Raw genomic sequence first — 21,912 nt, forward strand, 5'->3', positions numbered from 1 at the left:
ACTGAGGACAATCAGGTTTCCCTTTCAACTGCAGCCGTAGATCTCAGGTAACAATAGCTAGGGTTCAGCTGTTTCGTGAATTTTTATGAACCTTTTTTCCAACACACGGTTTAAGCAGCATAGGTCACGTGGGACAGGGCACGTGGCACTCTGGCACAGGACTGGGTTTAAACCCCATAGTAGTAGTAGATAGATGTCTCAGATTGATGGGTCCTGTTCAAAACCTAATCTGACAAAACATTTGTTGAGTAAATTATTGGTCATTTCATTTCTCTGAAAGACTTGGGAAGCATTCTGACAGTCTTAACTACTGAGGAGAGGAATTGTGCAGAGAAAATAATGGTGATTCAGGATCTGTCCTTTATTGACCTGGGATGGCAGAAAATTCTTTGGCCTGACGTTTACTGTTTCTGTGTCCTTGATACTAAAAAGTAAAGAGGACGGTTCACAAACCACCCAGTGACACGTTTGCTGATTTGCTACATAAGAGTCTGGGGGTTAGAAAAAAAATTACATCTTATTTCCTACCCAACCCACCTGGCCTTGCAAAACTGTAAAGCATTTTGGATGCTAAAGTGTGAAGAGCTCATAGAGGTATCTCGAGTTTTTCAGATGCCCAGCCAAAGCACTACTTTTGGCAGATCAGAACAGGTGAAATAGAGAAAGGGGAGCAGGGGAGTGACGACGTCTGGGACAGCGGCGGGGAGGAAGGCCGGCCCCCTGCCTCCTGTGAGCACGAGGGTATTTCTAAAGACTGAACACTGAGCAGGGACCCCCGGCTGGAGGGAGCCAGGCTAACCTGTGTGAAGTCACATCCATCTTCGTGGGAGGCCTGGAAGGACTACCACGCCCCCTCTGAATGACTGTCCTGAGTTAAAGGGCCCAACTGTTGGCAGCTCTGACAGAGCCTGTGAGTTGGGGTCCCTGGAGAAGGTGCTGGAAGCCCCGAGCAGGAGATGGAGAAAGGGCAGGAGTAGAGGCCTGCGGTGGTAGGAGGGTGAGGCTCTGGCTTTGACTCTGGTGGGCCTCCTTGCGTGTCGGGGTCCCCAGGGGGTGGGTGCTAGCTGAGTTCCATGGAGTCTGTGCTGGGAGCCGAAACGGAATCCTTCTGGATGCTTTCAAAGAGGGCAGCCAGCTCGGGGTTGGATCGAATTTGGGACGAGAAGTCAGCCATGATGGGGCTCTTGCCCACTTCCGGGATGGTCAGCAGGGCGGCCACTGCCCTCATGGCCGAGCGCTTCAGTTCATCTTGCTTCTCAAACTCCTGTTTCACGGAACCAGCTTTGACCTAAAGTGGAAACGATGAGCTGGTCACCTATCATGTTGCCTAGCTCATGCCCCATCTCCTAGCTTCATTCACGGTGCTTAAAGGAGGCTCTTGGCACCGCTGGACTCGATGAATGGCTTGTTCTGACAGCCTGCTAGCTGACCCCTTCCCCCCACTCAAGTGCAACCCGTCCTGCTTAGCAGCCCAAAGCTGGCTCGCTTGCCCTCTGTTGCCTTATTCCCACCTTGCCCGCCTATTCAGAGAATCTCAGGAATTTCCCTACTGTTTATGGAATCAAGTCCAGGTTCCTGGCCTGCGCTCAGGACACTCTGTGACTCAACCCAGACAACACTCAGGCTCTTCCCGGTAGAGGTTACGAGCTTGGCGGGCAGTGCTGGATTCAAATGGCTCTGCCCTTTTCTTGGTTAATTTGAACCCTTCCAAAACCCAAATTAGTTCTTGCATTTGGCAGGCATTTATTGGGTCCCCCTGGGTGTGACAGGCTCTTCTCAATGCACAGCTTTCCGTGCGCCTTCTGCCCCAGGTCCTCCCCGGACCCTGAGGCACTCCAGGGTAACTGCCCACTAGCTAGCAATCCTAAGTGTCTGACTCAGTTTCCCCATTAGGATGTTCAGTATCGCATGCCTGGTGGTACCCTGCACAAGGCCGGACACTCAGGAAATGTGTCATAAAGAGCTAGGTTTGAATGCCAGCTCTGCAAGTTACTGCGTAGCCTTAGTAACCTCTCTGAGCCTTTCTTCTGTGTATAGAATGGTAAGAATAAGACAATGATAATGACTGAATAGTGTTTCACAGACCACCTGTATCTCTGGAGATTCCTAGTAAATGGTAACCATGAGCCATCTGCAGGGGACCTGGCAGGTACACACAGGGCTGGGCAGGGGGCTTACCTTGGCAGTGCAGGTGGCCCTGAGGGGCTCGATGAGCCGGTCCACCCTCTGCAGGACGGGCACAGGACACAGGGTAGCCAGTCGGGCGAGCATGATGAAGGTCAGCATCTGACCACGGGAAGGAAGACAGTTCTTGGTGAAATAGCCCAGGACCGAAAGGAGCAGGCTCTTGGGGAGAGCAGAGGTCTGGACCTGACCCCCAGAACTCTAAGTAGCAGCCGGCCTGCCCGTCGCACTGATCTCTGCTGGCACTCACCAAATACTGGCTGGCTAAGGAACGTTTTTGTGTGTTTGCCCAGCAAACACTGAGATTGACAACACTGGCTCTTAAGTGTGTGGAACTTTCAGGTGATTACCACTCCATTTATTCACTTTTATATTGTCTAAACAAACACAATTAACGACTTGATTATTTTACATTGGTTTTTCATTATAAAAGGGATTCATGCTCATTGTATATATATTAAAAAGCTCCAAGAGGACAGAAGGTGAAACCTGTCTCCCTGACAGGTAATACAACGGCCCAAACTTCTACAACTCACTCTCCATCTGACAGTGGGCCTGGGCCACCTTCCACGGCGGCCCACAGACCTCACTGCAGCAGTGTCAGGACCCGTGACGGGAGGTGCCCAGTGCACTGAGCCAGTTCCCCATGAGCAGGCATTTGGTGGCTGCCAGTGTGCTGTGGAGAACCACCTCTCGTCTAAAACTCTTGGAACGTATGTTTAGGAGTCAAGTCCATGGAGTCAGTTCACAGAGTGAATTCCACACTTTGAAATGTGCCTAGGGCTTCCCTGGTGGTTCAGTGGCAAAGAATCCACCTGCATGTACAGGAGACACGGGCTCATTCCCTGGTGTGGGAAGACTCCCCATGCCGCACAGCAAGTAAGCCCGGGAGCCACACCACCGAGCCTGCATTCTGGAGCCCCGGAGCTGGGAGCACCCTACACTCTGTGCTCCACAATACGGAAGCCACACGCCGCAACCAGAAAGTAGCCTCCACACGCTGCAACTAGAGAAAAGCTCGTGCAGCAACGAAGACCCAGGACAGCCACAAATAAATCAAGAAATAAAAACATGAAACGTCTCTAAGTTCTATTATTTTTGTAGTTCTGGCCAAACCAACCTCCCAAGGCCTTGCCCACTCCCACCAAAGGCGTGCGAACTGGGTTCTTTTTCTTCCTGGAAAAGAACAAAGCGGGGGACTTCCCTGGTGGCCCAGTGGTTACGACTTGGCCTTCCAGTGCAAGGGGTGGGCATGGGTCTGATCCCTGATTGGGGCACTAAGATCCCACATGCCATACTGTGCAGCCAGAAAGATAACAGAACAAAGCGACTGCTTTTGTGGGGGTGACGGGCGGGTGTGGGGGCAGACGGGCAGTGTCCAGCGGGGGCTCCTCCTACCCGGATATCGTAGTGGTCCTTCAGGCCGTCCTCCACGTGGTTCAGGAACTCGCAGACGTCCAGCTGGCCCAAGCAGCTCTCCAGCAGTGAGTACATGCACTCGAAGGCTGCCTTCCGCACATCTAGCCCATCGTCCACCGTGTGCTTAAAGGGCCCCATCTCCACCTGCAGGAAGGAGGGTGGGAGGAAAACGGGCTGGGGACTGTGACCCCGGGGCACGGAAGACACCTCCCCAGGCTCCCGCTGTGCACCCCTCCCTCTCTCATTCAGTACTGTGTCCTGTCTCCAAATCATGCCTTAGACTCCCCAGTCTCCATGCCTGTGCTCAGCCTGCAAAGCCTTTTGATAATGATAATAGTAACAGTAATTCTAATAATTATTATAATCCACTGAACAGGTATGCTCTGCCAGGCACTGTGCTGACTGCTGGAAAGATGACACTTGACCAAATCATCTCAACAGTCCCAGGAAGACTGTGTTACTATAAACTCCGTTTAATATATGAGGAAACTAAGGCTCAGAAATGTTAACTTGCCCAAGGAGACGAGCTCAAGTTAGTAAGTGGTTCAGTCAGAATTAAAAATCCAGGTCTCTTTGACGTTGTTAAAACCACAAGGGTTTGCTTTTAGTGGTAAATTCTTACTCACCCCTCAAAGCCCACTTCAAATGCCTTCTCCTTTGGGGGAACTTTCCTAATCTCTAAATAGAATCGGATCTTTCTCCGAGATGCTAGGTGGTTCAGACCTCTTTATATCACGCAAGGACTTGTCTATTAAATCACTTTAACTCTCTGCCTCTTAAATCCTAACTTTACCATGTGGGCTTTAAGTAATTTCAATAATCAGGAGGCCATTAGCAAACTGGTGGCTTGTGTCTGGGCCAGCTGAGTCCTGGCACCCAGGCGCAGGTCTGGTATCCCTTGAACACCTGCTGAATGTCAAGTGATCACAAGAGTTGCCCACATTTAAGCGCTGACTGTGTGCCAGGAGCAGTTCTGAGCACTTGCAAGATTTAGCTCATTAAATCGTCTCAACAACTCTATAATGTGGACCCCATTATGTCTTTCCTTTGGCCTGTTTGGAGAAACTGAGGCTAAGAGAGGATTGGGGCTGCCCCGGCCAGGATCCACAGCCAGGAAATAGAGGAGCAGAGTGGACCCTGTGGGCCAGCGCTTGCTCTGATGAACCTGACCCTAACCCTCTCCCCAGCCCCAGCAGTCCGGCCTGAGGGCTCCTGGCTGTGTTCTCCCCCGGCTTCACCTCTCGGATGAGGTCACGGCGGATCTTTGTCTCCTGGTAGAGGAAGGGCAGGATGTCGTCCAGCAGGTCGCGGACCAGCGAGGGCTTGTTGTGCACGGCGGAGTTGAAGAAAGCCAGGGTGGCCCGGCGCACGTTCAAGTCCGGGTCCTGCAGGCTCTCCATGAACTCTCCTGGCAGCGAGACCGGAAGCGGGGGTGAGGGGCGCCACAGCCACAGCCAAACACCCAGCTGTCCCCACCCCACCTTGCTTCTCTGGTTAACAGGGGCCACTCAGACCTGGCTGGACGGGTATGGATGTGTTCTGAGCATCTGCTTTACACAACAAAGTCCAGAGAAGAAAGTGGACTTGAGTGTGGCCTGGGTTTAAATCTATGCTTGACCATGAGGTTACTGTGGGACCTTGAGCCACCTCAATGTCCTCATCTGTAAAATGGGGGTAACAGCTGCACCTACACTGCAGGACTGGTTTCAGGATTTAAAAATGTGGTAATGTCTAAAAAGCACATGGCAGAACAGCGAGTGAGGACTCTAAATGTTACCTTGATGTTATTTCAGATGAAGACACCTGAAGATCAGAGAGGTAAAGAGACTTACACAAAGTCACACAGCATTTCTTTGAGCATACACCTTTTTTGTGTAGGTTAGACTTTTTAAAGACTATGTTCATGTTTTATGTATTCAATAAATAAATCAAGAATGAGAGGGGTCCCTAAAAAAAAACTATTTCAAATGATATAAGTACCTAGGTTATGAAGGAGAACAACTCATCTAAGTAACTCCAAAGTATTGTGACAAGATGCCCCTCAGGCTAAAGATGAAAGAATTATAAATGAATACTGATTTTTCACAGATAAGGGTTAGCAATTCTTGTGACTACCTTCTGTGTATTCCAGGATTAAGTGAATAAATATCTTGTGGAAAAGAGAAGCTGGCATTCTCCCATAACAGAAGGGTACATGGAAAAGGAGAAAGCAAGCATGAACCCTGTGGTGCTGGACGAGAATAGGAGGTAACCCGTGTACACAGGGGTTACTGTGTAATACACATAATAAATACCATCCTCCACTAAAAGGAATCAGGGCTTCTTGGAGAAATGGTTGATTCCAGGGACGAGACAGGAAAGCTTCAAGATGGGTATGGAGCATCTTATTGTGCAAAAGATAAGGATATGTGAAAAGAATGATAGAAACATGTCAACAGAACATAGGAACCAGCATGAAGGTCTCCCACTGGCTAAATGTGAGACAGTCTTGAGAATCTAAATAAAAGACAGTAATAGATTATAATCCACTGAAGGAAATAAAAATCCCTGAGTCTATAATGATATGAACAAATCAGTGAATAAAAAAATGGGGGAAAACAAAAAGTTATTCCTGAGAATAAAATGCAAACTAATAAATACGGAAGGAATGCTGAAATTAGAAAGTTGTTATTGTCATAACTGTCAATAATCATTTATTCAGGCAAGAAAGCACAATACATGCAAAATGTAGTGTGCAAAAATTTGATGGGGAAGAAGATATTTCAGTAGGCAGAAGATCTAAAGACATTCCTCAAGGAAGGCATACAGATGGCCAAAACATGCTCCACGTCACTAATGATTAGAGAAATGCAAATCAAAACGACAATGAGCTATCACCTAACACTGGTCAGAATGGCCATCATCAAAAAATGTACAAACAATAAATGCCAGAAAGGATGTGGCAATAAAGTGACCCTCCTACACTGCTGGGGGGAATATGAATTGTATAGCCACTATGAAGCACAGGATAGAGGTTCCTTTAAAAACTAAAAACAGAACTATTACTACCATGTGATCCAGCAATCCCACTCCTGGACATGTAACTGCGGAAGACTCTTAATTCGAAAAGATACATTCATCCCCATGTTCACTCCAGCACTATCTCCAACAGTCAAGACATGGAATCAACCAACATGTCCATCAACAGAGGAGTAGATAAAGAAGATGTGGTACACATACATATTGGACTATCGAATGCGTGTGCGACCTCATGGAGTGCAGACCGCCAGGCTCCTCTGTCCATGGATTCTCCAGGCAAGAATACTGGGGTGGGTTGTCATGCCCTCCTCCAGGGGATCTTCCCCACCCAGGAATCAAACCTGTGTCACTTACATCTAACTCGCACTGGCAGGTGGGTTCTTTACCACTAGTGCCCCCTGGGAAGCCCATAATGGGCTATTACTTAGCCACAAAAAAAGGATGAAATAATGCCACTGGCAGCAACATGGACGGACCAAGATATTGTCATACTGAGTGACGTAAGTCAGATAAGGACAAATACAATATTGCTCACGTGGAATCTAGTTTTTAAAAGTGATACAGATAAACTTATTTACAAAACAGAAACAGGCTTACAGATGTTGAAAACAAACGTGGTTACCAAGAAGGAAGGGGGAGAGGGATAAACTGGGAGATTGAGATTGACATATACACACGACTATATATAAAATCGGAGAAGGCAATGGCACCCCACTCCAGTATTCTTGCCTGGAGGATCCCAGGGACAGGGGAGTCTGGTGGGCTGCCGTCTATGGGGTCGCACAGAATCGGACACGACTGAAGTGACTTAGCAACATATATAAAATAGATAACTATTAAGAACCTGCTGTATAGCACAGGGAACTTTACTCAATACTCTGTAATGACCTATATGGAAAAAAATCTAAGAAAAAAGAGTGGATTTATGTATATGTATAACTGATTCACTTTCCTGTACACCCTAAAGTAACACAACATTGTAATGTTACACTCCAATAAAAATTTTTTTAAAAAGGAAGAAAAATCAAGACCAAGAACAGGGTGGAGAGGACCGAAGTGGGCAGAGGGGAGGGGGTGCTCACCAATGAAGGTCTTCAGGAGGGGATCGATGGGGTGGGGCTGATCGGAGATGAGGTACTTAACTGCTGTAATGACGGTGCAGCGGGTGTGTGGCCGACCTGCAGGACGGGAGGGGTGGCATTGGCAGGGGCACGGCAGGTCCTGGACACCCCCGGGCTGGGGGACGCCAAGCTTCCCCTCGCCTCCGTGGGAGACGGGATCGGAACCTCTTCCCGTGCAAGCCTACACATCCATCTTTGAGGAAGTCAATTACCACTTTCCTTGGCAGCCCACAATCGCTCCTGAATTCCAGCTGCAGCTGAGACGGTACAACTGCTGGTTCTCAAGCACCCACCCCAAGGACACAAACAGAGAATAAGAACCCAAGATGGGGCTCAACCCGAAAAAAGACCTCTGCTCAGGCCTTGGAGCTGCGTTCTATTTTTCAGATATTTTTTAGACATATTATCTCAATTAATCCTTTGGCTTAATCCTAGTCACTGGTTGATAATAATGTTAGTTAAAATAATTTCAAAAATTATTGTTAATCTCCACTTTACAGATGTGGAAAAAGAGACCAGAAAGGTTAAAATCAGATCTAAGGTCACCCAGCAAGTCCAGAATTCACCAGCTGCTTCTGAGCTGTCTCTGGGCCCCCTTGCAACCTGCATTCTCCAAGGAGAGAGCAGTTGTGCTTCAGACAGGCTAAAATCACTTAATTTTGCTTTTCTGCTTGCTTTCCGGGTAAAGAAGCTGCAGCAAGGGAAGGAAATACACTTCCCATCAGGGTGGAGGAAATTAATTGGCCATCTCTCTCTCCCCTCTCTACTTTCCACCCCCCTAGCCCATAGCACTGAATGGGTTAAGGCTGTTTCCACCCACAGACTTTAGTTCAAGACTCAGGACAAAGTTTACAAGTTGATGCTTGGGTATGAGGGAGTGAGTTATGGACTTGAGACTTGCAGCTTTTTTTCCTCTTTCCTCTTTCCACCCTGACTAGCTCCTAAGAAGATTCAGGGTGGCTGGTGAAGATAATACATGTAGAGTAGGATTAAGTGAATTAAGAAAAATGAGGCCAAGGACAAAGTGAGATGGAGACCACAGTGAGGGGCGTGCAGAGAGAGGAAGTCCCATGAACTTGCTGGTACCAGGCAGCTGCTCTGGCTCGAAGCGTCCCATAGCTGGTGGTAAAAAAGGAAATGTGGCCAGTTAGCTGGTTCAGCAGTGGGTGCAAGGCCCAAGCAAACCTGAGCTATGAAAAGGCAGGGCTCAGACTTCCCTGGTGGCCCAGTGGTTAAGAATCCACCGTGCAATGCAGGGGACGTGGGTTCAATCCCTGGTCCAGGAAGATCCTGCGTGCTGAGAAGCAACTAAGCCCAAGTGCCACAACTCCTGAGCCAGTGCTCTGCAACAAGAGAAGCCCCCACAATGATAAGCACCCCACCAGGGGCAGCCCCACCTCACCGCAACTGGAGAAAGCCCGTGCACACCAACAAAGACCCAGCACAGCCGAAAATAAATACAATTTTTTTTAAAAGGAAAAAAACTGCCTCTCAGGCCGAGAACCTCGCCTCCCAAGGTTTCTTGTGAGGATCCCTATGGGTGTAACAGGTGATACTCTCAACACAGGCATCCTGTCCACACAGCAGTGAGGGCCAGAGCTGCGGCTTCAACACCAGCCACCCAGTAAGGGCCCAACTGGAACCACTAACACAGCAATGACAGCAGATACTAACAGTACAAATTAGGTGCCACCCACCAGACCAAGCACTCTGCCTGCATTATGGCAACTAACCCACCGCTGACCACAGGGAGACCAGCAGACCAGCTCTGGGCCCGGAGGCCTCTCATTCCCAGGGGCTTTGACTTGCCCCAGAGCCCACTGTCCACCTGCCCTTCTTCCTCCCTGAGCTGCAGAACATCCTGACGCGCTCTGACCCCACGACATGAGACCTGCCCTCCTCACCCCGTCCCTGGCCCTCTCCAAGCCACGGGGCCTGGCATCCCCTCTGAGTCCACGTTTACATTTGGTCCCGAAACGAGCTGCATTCTGTGGCCTGCCATTTCTGGCCCCTCAGAGAACCGCCTTTACTAACCTTTGCCTGGGGCATGTGGCCGCTGACAATGCCCAGTGGCATCCTGAGTTTACTTGTTGGAAGGACACGTGAAGACTTGTGTCCCCTCCATCCCAGAGGGCCCCCTGGAAAAGGCCCCCAAGTCTCAGGAAACGCTGTTTTTAAAGGCTCCTCTGCATTGAATCTTACCAACACCGTGATGCTCAGACCCCCATCACCTGAACGAGCTCACCCAGTGTGGACCTCTCGGGCGCGTTGCCCACTTTCAATCTGGGCTGCCTTTGCCCATCCCCGGGCCCTACCTGCAGCGAGCTGCTTCCGGAACCGGGGCAGGAGGAAGGGAGGGTTTACGAGGACGAGCTTCCCGATGCACTCGGCCACCACCCCCCGGGTGCCCTCCTCGGCGCCCTCGCAGCGCTGGAACAGCAGGGCCCAGATGTCCTCGGCGTAGGGCTTCAGGCTGTCGGGCTGGGCGGCCCCCAGGGCCTCCCGCAGCGAGTGCAGCAGCAGGTACTGCCTCCGGGGCTCGGCCTCCATCTGCCCCAGCAGGAAGGGCAGGAAGTCGGGCAGGTTCCCCGCGCCCACGCGGCCCAGCGCGTAGGAGGCGGCCGCCCTCACGTCCTCACTGGGTGAGCCCAGGGCTTCCAGGAGCACCGCCTTCAGCTCCCGCTGTGGGCCTGGCCCGGCCACCTGGCCCACCTCGGCCAGTGACAGGAACGCCAGGACCTTTACCCCAGGGCTCGAGCTGGGCGACCTGGCCTCGCCGACCAGGCGGTTGGCCGTGCCTGCCGCCTCCTGGGGACAGGCTGCTGCGAGGGCCGCCACGCAGCGGGCCAGCGAGTGGAACACTTGCTTATGCAGGCTGGGCCCGCCTTCCGCTGCCTGCTCGTACACAGGCGCCGTGAGCAGGCCGATGAGCTTGGCGTAGTCCACGCACGGGGGCCGGGTCCCCACCAGGGCCTGCAGGAAGCCTTCAGTGGCTGCCAGCACCCCGGCCGGCAGCAGGGGCGAGCGCAGCAACCGCAGCAGCTCGGCCAGCACGGGGCCGCTGACCTCGGCCATGGAGGCCGGCTGGGCGCGGGTCACGGTAGCGAGGAAGTCCACGGCCAGCTGGGCCACATGCATGTCGCTCTCGCTGACCAGGGCGGGTAGCTCGGCCAGCACAGCCCTCACGGCGGACGGCGGGAGACCAGGGCCCTGGCTCTGGGCCAGGGCAGCCAGGGCCGCCAGCGTGGTCAGCCGCAGCGCCCGCTGGTTCTTGCGCAGGAAGGAGGCCAGGATGGGCAGCGCCTCGGCCAGGATGGGCTGCAGGCTGATCTTCAGCGGGGACATGGCCACCAGCGTGAGTGCTTTGACAGCCGAGAGCCGCGTGATCTCGTTCCGCAGGCGGTCCAGGAGGAGCGAGAGCGACGGCTCCAGGTCGCCCCCGAGCCGGTCGCCCAGGTGGCCCACAAGATGGCCCATGCAGGAGATGGCCCGCTCCTTCACCTCCTGGTCCAGGTCGGTGGCCCGAAGCCGGGCCAGGGTGGCCGCGGACATCTCTCCAACGTAGGGCTCGGGGTCCAGCTTCCGAGGCCCGTCCAGTGGCCATAGCGCCCTCACCAGCTCCTGGAGCACCAGCAGGGCCTCGGCTGCTATCTTGTAGAAAGGGTCAGCCACACAGGCCATCACCGGTGGCAGGAGAGTGGGCAGGTGAGGCTGGAAGGCCTCGGCCGGCTCTGTGCCCAGCAGCCCCTGCAGGAAGGCCAGGGCGTCCATCCGGATGGTGGAGGAGCTGGAGCGGTCCGCCAGCGAGAAGACGATGCCTGTGGGGTGGGTGCCCGGGTTACCAGGACACACACCCTGACCCAACTCAGCCCTCCCTGGATGTGGGCCCACAGGCATCTGAGCTGGACACAAGCACCTGGGCCCTTACGCAGCAGCAGGTTCTGAGAGGTCAGAGCTCGGCTGGAGCCAGGGCTGAGGATACAGGCCAAGAAACTTACATGAAAACAGGACAGAGGGCCACACCCCAGCCCTGTACTCACTGCTGGCAGTGGGGAGTCGCTGTAGGTTGCTGAACGGTGGTACCGGCAGGGAGTGAGGGCTGGGGGCTGGGTTCAGGGGAGAAGCCCGGAGGAGCACACCCCAGGTTCCAGGGCACCCTACCTGCTACCAGCACGGGCATGTGCTCTGCCAGGCTGCCCGGGAGGACGCCCGCCAGCTCGGTGAGGAGGCTGAAGCAGCCCTGGCGGGCCCTGGCACTCCGGTCTTTCAGCTGCCGCTGCAGGGCCTTCATCACAAGAGGCACCTGTGGGCAAGTCAGGGTGAGGAGGCGGCCAGTGACCACCCAGGCCCACACACCCCACCCACTACTGAGGGGCTCTGCCCAGGCACCTGGCAAGGAGGAACCCCCAGCATGTGGAGGGGATCATTCCACCCTGAGCTCCCCATCACTCACTCTGTGCCAGACACCCCATTCCACACTCACCCTCTGAGGGAGGCACTAGTCCTGGGCCCACCTGACACTTGGGAGACAGGCAGAGAGTAGAAGTAGCCAGCTCAAGGTCACCGGATCGGGGGGCCCCTCTCCGTTCCCCAGCTGGATTCCCTCCCTGATGAGCTCACCCACTCCTGAGGTTCAGATTCCACTGAAGCAATGACTCCCAGATCTACATCTGACACCAGACTTGTGTGCTACCTGCCCACCTGACATCGCAACTCAGGCATCCAACGAGGACTTCAAACAGAATAAATGTCCAGAACAGAACTCTGCGAATGCCCTGCTCCGCCATCTCGGGGACTGCACTGCATGCTTTGGCCAGAGCTGAGAAGTCACATGACATCTCCCTGCCCCTCACCTTCCACATCCATCTGCAAACCAAAAAAACTACGTCTCGGGGCTTCCCTGGTTTCCAGCGGCTAGGACTCAGTGCCCGCAGTGCGGGGGACCCGGGGTTCAATCCCTGGTCGGGGAACCAGACCCCACATGCTGTAACCAAGAGCTAGCATGCCACAACTAAAGATTCTGCATGCCACAAGTAAGACCCAACGGAGCCAAACAAATACCTAAATAAATAAATACTTTTTTAAAAAAAAGAAAAAAACTAGCTCTCAAGTCCAACCTCCTGCCTCTCACCTACATGGCTGCAGCCATTACAATCCATTTCTCACATGGCAGCCAGAGTGAACTTTTTCAAATGTGAATGGGGTACCATATTCCCCTTCCTGCAGCTTCTACCCTCTTAGAATAAAACTGAACCCCCTTTCTGTGGCCTGGAACCCTACTTGTGCTATTGGCTATCTGCCCGAGACTATGCAGTCCTGGCACTTCATACAAACGACCAGGCACACAGCAGGTGCTCAACAGATGGGGGGCAGTGGGCAGAGGGAAGGGCTGTGAGGTGGGGGGCAAGGGGGGATAGGCAGGCACACCTGTCCTCGCAGCATCTGGAGGTTGCTGCTGGTCTGGGTGGGCTCCTCCATGACCTCCAGCCACCCCTTCGGGGGCCGCGTCTGCCGCAGCAGCACAATGTAAGCCCCGAACACGTCGGCCTTGACGTTCTCCTCGCGCTCCTTGAAGCGTTGGATGAGCGCGGGCGCCAGGGCGCAGTGGAAGTCAGGCAGCAGGTCGGGCCGAGAGTCGATCAGGGCTGCCAAGCACTTGGCCGCTGCCCGGCGCACCTTCCAGCTCATGTCGTCATCATCGCTGTACTCCTCCTCGCTCTCTAGGGCAGGAATCAGGACACCCGTGGAGCCCTGTGCCCAGAGGCGGGGAGCCGCCAGCCCCACCCAGGTGGTCTTCCAGGACAGAGCGGGTAAAAAGTGAGGGGGCAGCGAGGAGGGCTCGGGTGGGGCTTCCCCTTTCCATGTAGCCCGCCAGGCTCCTCCGTCCATGGGATTCTCCAGGCAGGAGTACTGGAGTGGGTTGCCATTCCCTTCTCCAGGGAATCTTCTCGACCCAGGGATTGAACCTGGGTCTCCTGTATTGCAGGCAGATTCTTTACCTCCTGAGCCACCAGGGAAGCCTCCATGGTCACTACTTATAACTACTAAGAAGTTGCTGCTTAGTTGCTGAGTTGTGTCCAACTCTCTGAACCACCAGGCTCCTCTGTCCATGGGGATTTTCAGGCAAGAATACTGGAGTGGGTGGCCATTCCCTGCTCCAGGTTAATGAGGACCTGCTGTGTGCTGGGGATGGTGCCAGGCAGGGAACTAGCTGGAGGTAAACCAGGGTACCCCCATCTGCCTCCCTTGATTGTTGTGACTGCATCTGGGAAAAACTGACTCCCAAGTGAGGATTTAGGAGATCCATTTGGGGCATAAGACCTGTCCTTTGGTTTTAGGACTGGCTGTGTGATGTTTTATCTACTTGGCTTTCAGAAGGGAGGCGAAAGTTCCCCCACCCTGGGCAGGATTCTGATTCTGGTTTCCAAGCAGGACTACGGATGAGAGAAGCTGTGTTTGCATGGCTCTTTGCTCTCCAAGCTCCCCTCAGAGGCCAGAGCTCAAGTCTTCACCACCCCTCAGGAATGAAGGTGTCTTGAGGCTCTTTTGTAGATATGAGTAAGGCTCAGAGAGGGTGAGAGATTCTCCTGAGGATACAGAGCTAGAAACAGCAGAGCTGAGTAAGGCCCACCCATACACATGGCGGAGACATATAAGAGGCTCAGAAGAGGACGGTCCTACCTAGGGACACCCCAGCCACAGGCTCAAAGACCAGCGTGTTCCTACTCACTCTGCTCTGTAGAGAACTCAGACTCAGAGCACTGCATCTGGACAAGCCATGGTGGGCCAGGGGGATGGTCCCCCAGATGTGCCTTGTCAGCTCAGCAGATGGTCCCCCTGATGGCCCCTTGTTTGTTATCTCCACCCCATGTCACTCATGGAGAAATATCCAGAGCTCCTAGATACTAACAAGAAAATGTCCAGTCTCCTTGGCCTGCGACTTGAGGCCCCTACATGCCTGTCCAATCTCATCTCCTGCCACCGCATCTCGCTCCGAGTGCCCCACCGGGGCCTAAGTCTCTCGCCTCCATCAGTGCCTCCAGGGTCCAGGGGCATCCCCCTGAGTGACAGACAGGACCACAGACACAGAAGGAAAGAAGCTATTGAGTCCATTCCCCACCGAGGCATCTCTCCCTGTCAGTGCCAGTCAATCCATCATCAGAGCTTCACGTGGCTGGGGTAAAGCAATGGCTCTTGGACACTGTAATTCAAAGGGTACAGAGGGACTTCCCCGGTGGTCCTGTGGCTTAAGAATCCACCTAGCAATGCAGGGGATGCAGATTCGATCCTTGGTCAGGGAACGAAGTCAAGATCCCACATGACTTGGGGCAATTAAGCCTGTGCGCCACAACGGAGCCCACATGCTCTGGAGCCTGCACACTGCAATGAAAGACCCCGCATGACACAGCAAAGATCCCACGTGTGGCAACCAAGACGATGCAGCCAAATAAATTTTTAAAAAAAGGTACAGAGATGGCAGCATGAGATGGGGGAGTCTGGCAGACATAGCCTCAAGCCCCACCTATGCCACTTCCTAGCTGTGTGATCTCAGGCAAATCTCTAAGTCTCAGTTTTCTTGTCTGAAATATGGGCATGATAATAAATATCAGGTTTTCCAGGTTCATCGTAAGGAACATGAAATAAGAGGGCACTTTGGACATCACGAGATGCTCAGTAAACAACAGCTATCACGACTCGCTTGTGATCTGTGCAGTCAGAGAGTGTGGGGATGACAGAGGATCTAGATTTCCAAGGGTGGGACTGGAGCCCCAGGAAGAGTTGGGATCAGGATGGGGGGCACCAAAGGTGTCCCCTGTCTTCGGCTGGGGGATTCATGGGGAGGCTGAACCCGTTTCCACCCACCAGCCCAAGGACAAGTTGGCTACCCACCTTGCTCACTGAACTCGCTGTCCTCAGTCTCCATCTGCTCCTCGTCCTCGTCACTGTCGTAGTTATAGTTGGGGTCGTGCTTCACATACTGGAGGCAGAGGCTGGTCACGTTGGGCACATGAGGGCCCATTTCCTTGGGGCACCTGTGGGTGGGATGGGGGAGGCTCTGCTGGACCCAGGCAGGACAGGGTGGGGGATGAAGCCCAGGGGTGAGCCCCGAGATCTAAGTGCTTTGAGACCAGCATCTTGTGCCCACTCCATCCCCACCAACTTCTCAAAGAAACCCCAGGGTCCCCATTTCTAGGACCCCCGCTGCACCTACTTCCTCAGGAAGGCCTCAAAGGCCTGGAGGCAGGACTCCCGAAGTTCGTCATCGTCCAGGTTGCAGAACTCCTCCACCAGGGGCACCAGGCGGTCCAGATGGGCCCCTGCAGGACCAGGTGGGTCACTGAGGCGAGGCCAGCCCATCTCCTGGGCTCTCCCAACCCATGGCAATCAGCCTGTGCCTGTCCCTGCCACCTTGGCCACTGCAAACTGTACCTCAGAGGCTTCAGCAGATGTGGGTTGTAGCCCTGACTCAGCCCCATCTAAGCTATGGGACCTTGGACACAACACAACCCTTGTTTAACCTCAGATTACTCATCTTCACAGTAGGGAGAACAGTGCCCACCAGCCAGAGTTTGTCAAGATTATGGATAAAATGCAGATAAAGATCTGCCTGGCACAGAACAGGCACTCAATAAGTGGCAGCTGTTGTCAAAACTATTACTCATGTTCTTGATTAATCCCTGTGCTAGGCTGCAGCCCTGGGTGAGGAAAGTGAGGAGACGGGCACCGCTCTTATAGACCAGGCCAGAGGGGCCCCCTGCCTGGTCCCTGGGCTTCATAAGGAACTCCAGCTAAGCCCTTCTCCAGCTACACCCTTCCCTACTTTCCTGCCCAGTCAACCCTGAACCCATGTCCGGTCCTGTGCAGGTCTCTTTTCCAGGTCCATGCTTCTGAGGGTGGCTGCCATTGGGGAAACGTGGACAGATCTGGACTGCAGGCTGGGGTCTCCATGTGTGCTTGTAAGGGCCCCTGCAGGGAGAGGGCCAGAGGGGCAGGAGGGCACTGTGGCCACTCACTTACACTGCCTTGTTCTAGCCCAGACTAACTCCAAGGAGTTTGAGAATAAATTCAAACCTGATCGCTGAATTCCATTTCTAAAAAACTAACCTCTGGTGACAGAAAGGAGATCAATGGTTCCCTAGGGTGGGGCCTGGGAAGGATGTGCTGCAAAGAGACACAAGGAAAGTTCTAGGGGGTGATGGAAACGTTCTGCATCCTGATTGTGGTGGCAGTTTCACTGGTATATGGAAAGGTCGAAACACACTGAAGTGCACACTTTAACTAGTGTGCTGTGTTGTACACACGTCATCCCTCAATAAAAATTTTTAACAAATTAAAACCTTGTTAATCACCTAGGTTGTTATTAAGGTACAGTTGTCAAAATAGGACGACAAAACATATTTTACTTAAGTCTGGGGGCATGACTTAGAGTTACCCGCGCGAGCTTCTGGGTAGGGCTCAGAAGCAGGTCAAGCTCAGGGCCCACCTGGCTGCCTCTTGAGCCCACCCTTTCTCTTCCAGGTGCTCCAGCCCCACCCCGGCCCCGCCCCTCTCCTCCGCACCTCCCCACCCAACCACATCCCCTAACCAAGGAGGTAGCACACCCAGGCCTTGCCCCTTAGCCCAGGGCCCGCCCCTCTCCTAGCGCTCCGTCCTTAGCCCCACCCCCCGCCACGGGGCCCTACCCCTCACCGTGGGCCCCGCCCCCTTACCCAGGCGGTGGCCTGCCTGGCGGCCAATGCTGCCCAGACACTGGATGAGGGTGCGGATCGCCGTGGGGCTGGCTGGCGCGCGTGGGCCGGGCAGCTGGTCCAGCAGGTGGTCGGCGAGCTCCACGAAGAGGTCGGTGCTGCAGGCGGCCGCCAGGTGGCCGAGCGCCCCAACGGCCCGCTTGCGCACGGCCAGGCGCGGACTGCTCAGCTGCGGCAGCAGACAGTGCAGGAGGCTGGCGTGGAAGGCGCCCAGCGGAGCGCCCAGCCTGGGGAGCCGGAGGGGGCGTCGGGCGGGGCCCACCCGGCGGGCAGCCTGGGCCAGGCACCTCCCCTCTCCCTATGGGCTCCTGGCTTCTTCCCCGTTATGACAACCCAATGGCCCTAGGTAAACAGGAAGGTACCCTGCAACTGTGTGAAGTGATTACTTATTATCACAGGAGAGGAAGCAGAGAGGGGAAGGGTTTTGCTCAAGCCCACTCTGCCCACCTGGGGAGGAAGCCAGATGTACTGGGGCTGGGGGACTCCAGTGAGCTTTCCCGACTTTCCCCGAGTCTGGGCCTTGCCTCAATGCTCATCCTCACTCACTCACACTCACTGAGGCCAGACCGATCTCCAGGGTACCTCTGCCTAACTCCTCCAGTGGCTCCCCAGTGCCCCTGGGATGAGCTGAGCTCCGGGCTCAAGGCAAGAGGGAACGGCAGAGAATGGTTTCTGCACACATAAACGCAGCCCATGCCCACCCTGGCAGCTCCCATCCCTCCTTCAAGCCAGGCCTGTGCCTTTCCCGTCCCATACATGAAACCTTTCCTCTCACTCCACACATACACATTGACCTCACCCTCCCATCTCTCTCTGTCCAGCACAGACCTCTTTCCTGGGTTTCATTTATTCATTTGCTCACCTACTAGAAAAGCTATGACACCCTACATGATACCCCACAACCTCCAGGGACCCCATGTCTTCGATGGCCTCTGTCCTCTGGGCTGAGGGCAGCCTCCCCATCCAGGGTCCCCCTATGCCCGCCCACGCCTGGCCAAGTCCTACCCACCCTTGAAGAGTCAGCTGACTAGACTCGCTCTGGGAAGGTTCCCCCTTCCTCAGTCGGGTGAGGGTCTCCTCCTCCGAGCTCCTACTGGTCCTGCTCTTAGCCGTGCTGCTGTTCTTACTGCACTCACATGTTTACATGTCTGTGAGCTTTTCCCTGCTGCTGCTGCTGCTGCTAAGTCGCTTCAGTCGTGTCCGACTCTGTGTGACCCCATAGATGGCAGCCCACCAGGCTCCCCCGTCCCTGGGATTCTCCAGGCAAGAACACTGGAGTGGGTTGCCATTTCCTTCTCCAACGCATGAAAGTGAAAAGTGAAAGTGAAGTCGCTCAGTCGTGTCCAACCCTCAGCGACCCCATGGACTGCAGCCTTCCAGGCTCCTCCGTCCATGGGATTTTCCAGGCAAGAGTACTGGAGTGGGGTGCCATTGCCTTCTCTGGAGCTTTTCCCTAGAGGCGGCCAAGACCCAGCCAACTCCATCCTCCCAACACTGGTCTAGCACCTGACATTTTTCTGGTAGGTGTTCAAATCTTGAGAAGCTGAATGAATACTTTAGAAAAGTGTAGTGCAATTGAAAACACTGGCCCAGCTATTAGGTTCCTCATGTCCTGACTGTAGTGAGGAGAACTCGTTGACAGTCAAGTTCTCCTGGGACACTACTGGGGCAATTAAAGGCCCCTGAGCACAGGGCCTGTGGTACAGTAAGTACCTGCTCTGTGAAGCTGAGTCCCTCCCTATGCCTTTGCCACCCCTCCCTGCCATCCTCATTGCTCAGGGTGGCCTCCCGCACCTGCTCAACATGTCAGAAAGGATGTCCAGGGCTTCCAGCTGCACGGCCACGTCCTCCTGCTGGGCGATCGCACTGGTGAGCTGGCCGGTGATCTTCCGGCACACGTTGGAGGCCAGGCTGGAGCCTGCACAGAGCGCAAGGTGGGCGCGGTGAGGCCCAGGGCCAGCCTCCACCTGTGGCTGGCCTTTGCTCTGGTTGCATCCCTGAGGCCACATCCCCCACCCCACCCCCAAATGGTGCTGACCAGAGAAGCCAGGACGTCCAACGTCCAAGGTGTGATCCAGGGTCCGGCCAAACTAAAGGAGACAGCTGGGGAGCTGAGGAACCGAGGGCAGACCTGCTGGCTGGCCCACCTCACATCTGACCCCTGTGCCCTCTGCCTTCCAACGAGGAGTCTTTCCCAGACCCCTGGCGGCCTGGAGGAGCCAGATGACCATGTTCTGGCCAGTGAGATACAGGTCAGTGTCTTCTGGGGAAACAGGCACTTTTCTTATAAAGGGCAAGAGACCTGGGGAGAGACTTTAGCCCTGTCCTAACTGAGCTTCTCGGTAAATTGCTGCAAAAATGGAGTGGCTGATCCCTTCCGAGTTAAGCGAGAAAAGCAACTCCCCATGTCTTCAAGCTGCCATTAGTTAGACTGTGTTAACTGCAGAGTCTAAGAGCATCTCTGAAACACAGCCATGAAGTTAAGCAGACGTGAGTCTGAATCCTCTGCTATTTACCAGGCTGACCTTGGGTAAGTCCCTAAACCCCGCTGAGCCTCTGCTTCTTCAATCATAAACTAGGACAAATAACAGAAGCATCTGGTCCCTGGGACCTGGGTACCTGTGGCCGCAGTGGGGAGCTCCGACAGGACGGTCTTCAGGCCGATGCCAGCGATGTCTCGGAGCTGCTCCTTGTCTGACCGCATGTTGGCACAGAGGGCATCCACGATGGTCTCCACCTGGTACTCCTTCACTTTGCCCACCAGAGGACCCAGGCTGAGCAGGGAGGGAGGGACTGTAAGAGCCCAGGCTCAGCCCGAGTTGGGGTACCTCTTAGGTCCCTTCAAGGCTGTGGGGCCACATGTGCTGAGGAAAAGACTCAGATCAACAAGGGACTCCCTATTTTGCCAGAAAGAGAGGGACCCACCCTCTGGCTATGCTGACCTCATTCCTGACGCCTCTCAAACCTGCATCTCCTCCTGGATGCATCTCAGCACATGGCTAAAACATCCAACCCAGGAACCTCAGTTGGAAACCAAGGAATGCCCCAGAGCAGGGTTCTCAAACTTCCGCATGTATCACAATCTCCTAAAGGACTCCTTCAAATAGAATGAACCCCAGATTTTCACACCACCCCAGATTTTCAGACTTAAGGGGTCTAGGTAGGGGCCTGAAAATTTACATTTCTAGCAAGTTTGCGGTAGATGGTCCAGGGACCACACTTTGAGAACTTCTGCCTTAGAGGCTTGCTTCTCCAAGTGTGGTCACAGATCAGCCTCATCAGCTCTATCTGGAGACGCAGAGATGCAGAGCTCAGGTCCCACCTGAGAGCTCCTGGACTAGAATCTGTGCTTCAACAAAACCGCCAGGTGACCGGAAAGCACATTAAAGTTGAAGAATCGCACAAGGGCTCCCAAGGCGGCTCGGTGGTAAAGAACCCGCCAGCAAATGCAGGAAACACGGCTTCGATCCCTGATCCGGGAAGACCCCACATGCCTTGAAGCAACTAAACCCAAGCACCGCCACCACTGAACCTGTGCTCTGGAGCCTGGGAGCTGCAACTATGGAGCCCGCACGCCCTAGAGCCCGCGCTCCACAGTAAGAGAAGCCACCGTGATGAGAAGCCCGTGCACGGCAACTGGAGAGTCGCCCCCGCTTTCTGCAGTTAGAGAAAGCCCGTGCACAGCAGCAGAGACCCAGCGCAGCCAAAAATAAATAAAATTAATTTCAAATTAAAAAAATAAAAACCGCACGAGACACACTGTTTCTCAGCCTTAAGTCTGCACTGCCATCACCTGGGGCCTTTTAAGAACGCGTTACCCAGGTACCAGCCCTAGAGTGTCTGAGTTAAATGGTTTCAGGTGTGGTCTGGACACTGGGGAGTTCTGTGGTTTTTTTTTTTTTTTAATTTCCCAGGTGATTCTAATAGGCAGTCAAGGCTGAGGACCTCTGACCTAAGAGTGGTTCCCAGATGGTGGTGTACATTAGAATGCAGATTCTTGGGTGCACAGCCTCATCTGCCTGCCCTGGCCCCACTTCTGAATCAGAATCCCTGGGTGAGGAGCACACAGTTTAAACAAGGGGCTCACATGTCTGCAGCGCCCACCAGTTTGCAAAACTCAACTTCTTTCTCCATCTAAGAAATCGCGGGTCCTCCCACTCAACCTCCTATAGCACTGGTTCCCAATAGGGGTAATATTGCTCTGAGGGGTGTTTTGGAAATTTACTGGCAGGCCTTCTATTAGTTATGCTCATCATTGCTATTTAGATGGTACTTCTGGCTTTTATTGAACGGGGAGAGGGGAGGCCGGGTGTGACAGAAAGACAATATTGCGAAACCATGTTTCTTGTCCTGCTGGAGTTTCTAACATCCCACAGAGCAGTCACACAGGTAAAAAGTCTTTCTATAATTATCTGAGTCCA

At 53.9% G+C, this 21,912-nt stretch overlaps 1 protein-coding gene across 4 annotated transcripts in view; it reads right to left on the minus strand.

Annotated features, from left to right (window-relative positions):
- Positions 1-340: 340 nt before the first annotated feature.
- CAND2 (cullin associated and neddylation dissociated 2 (putative)) overlaps positions 341-21,912 on the minus strand; it is a 28,444-nt gene continuing 6,872 nt past the window's right edge. The window contains exons 1-14 of one of the 4 annotated variants that reach the window (XM_086368638.1): positions 21,024-21,176; positions 20,111-20,265; positions 19,286-19,409; positions 17,453-17,718; positions 15,955-16,060; positions 15,633-15,775; positions 13,170-13,462; positions 11,904-12,045; positions 10,058-11,560; positions 7,704-7,799; positions 4,842-5,011; positions 3,583-3,747; positions 2,179-2,286; positions 341-1,288 (exon numbers count right to left, since the gene is read on the minus strand). In XM_086368638.1, coding sequence (XP_086224764.1) covers positions 1,061-1,288; positions 2,179-2,286; positions 3,583-3,747; positions 4,842-5,011; positions 7,704-7,799; positions 10,058-11,560; positions 11,904-12,045; positions 13,170-13,462; positions 15,633-15,775; positions 15,955-16,060; positions 17,453-17,718; positions 19,286-19,409; positions 20,111-20,195 — 3,429 coding nt within the window. In that variant the 5' untranslated portion in view covers positions 20,196-20,265; positions 21,024-21,176 and the 3' untranslated portion in view covers positions 341-1,060. The other 3 variants (XM_086368639.1, XM_086368637.1, XM_086368636.1) reach the window with 3 other exon arrangements.

The sequence above is a fragment of the Bos grunniens genome, chromosome 22, assembly GCF_055505025.1.
Source record: "Bos grunniens cultivar Pamir isolate PY7600 chromosome 22, Bosgru_T2T1.0, whole genome shotgun sequence".
NCBI lineage: Eukaryota > Metazoa > Chordata > Mammalia > Artiodactyla > Bovidae > Bos > Bos grunniens.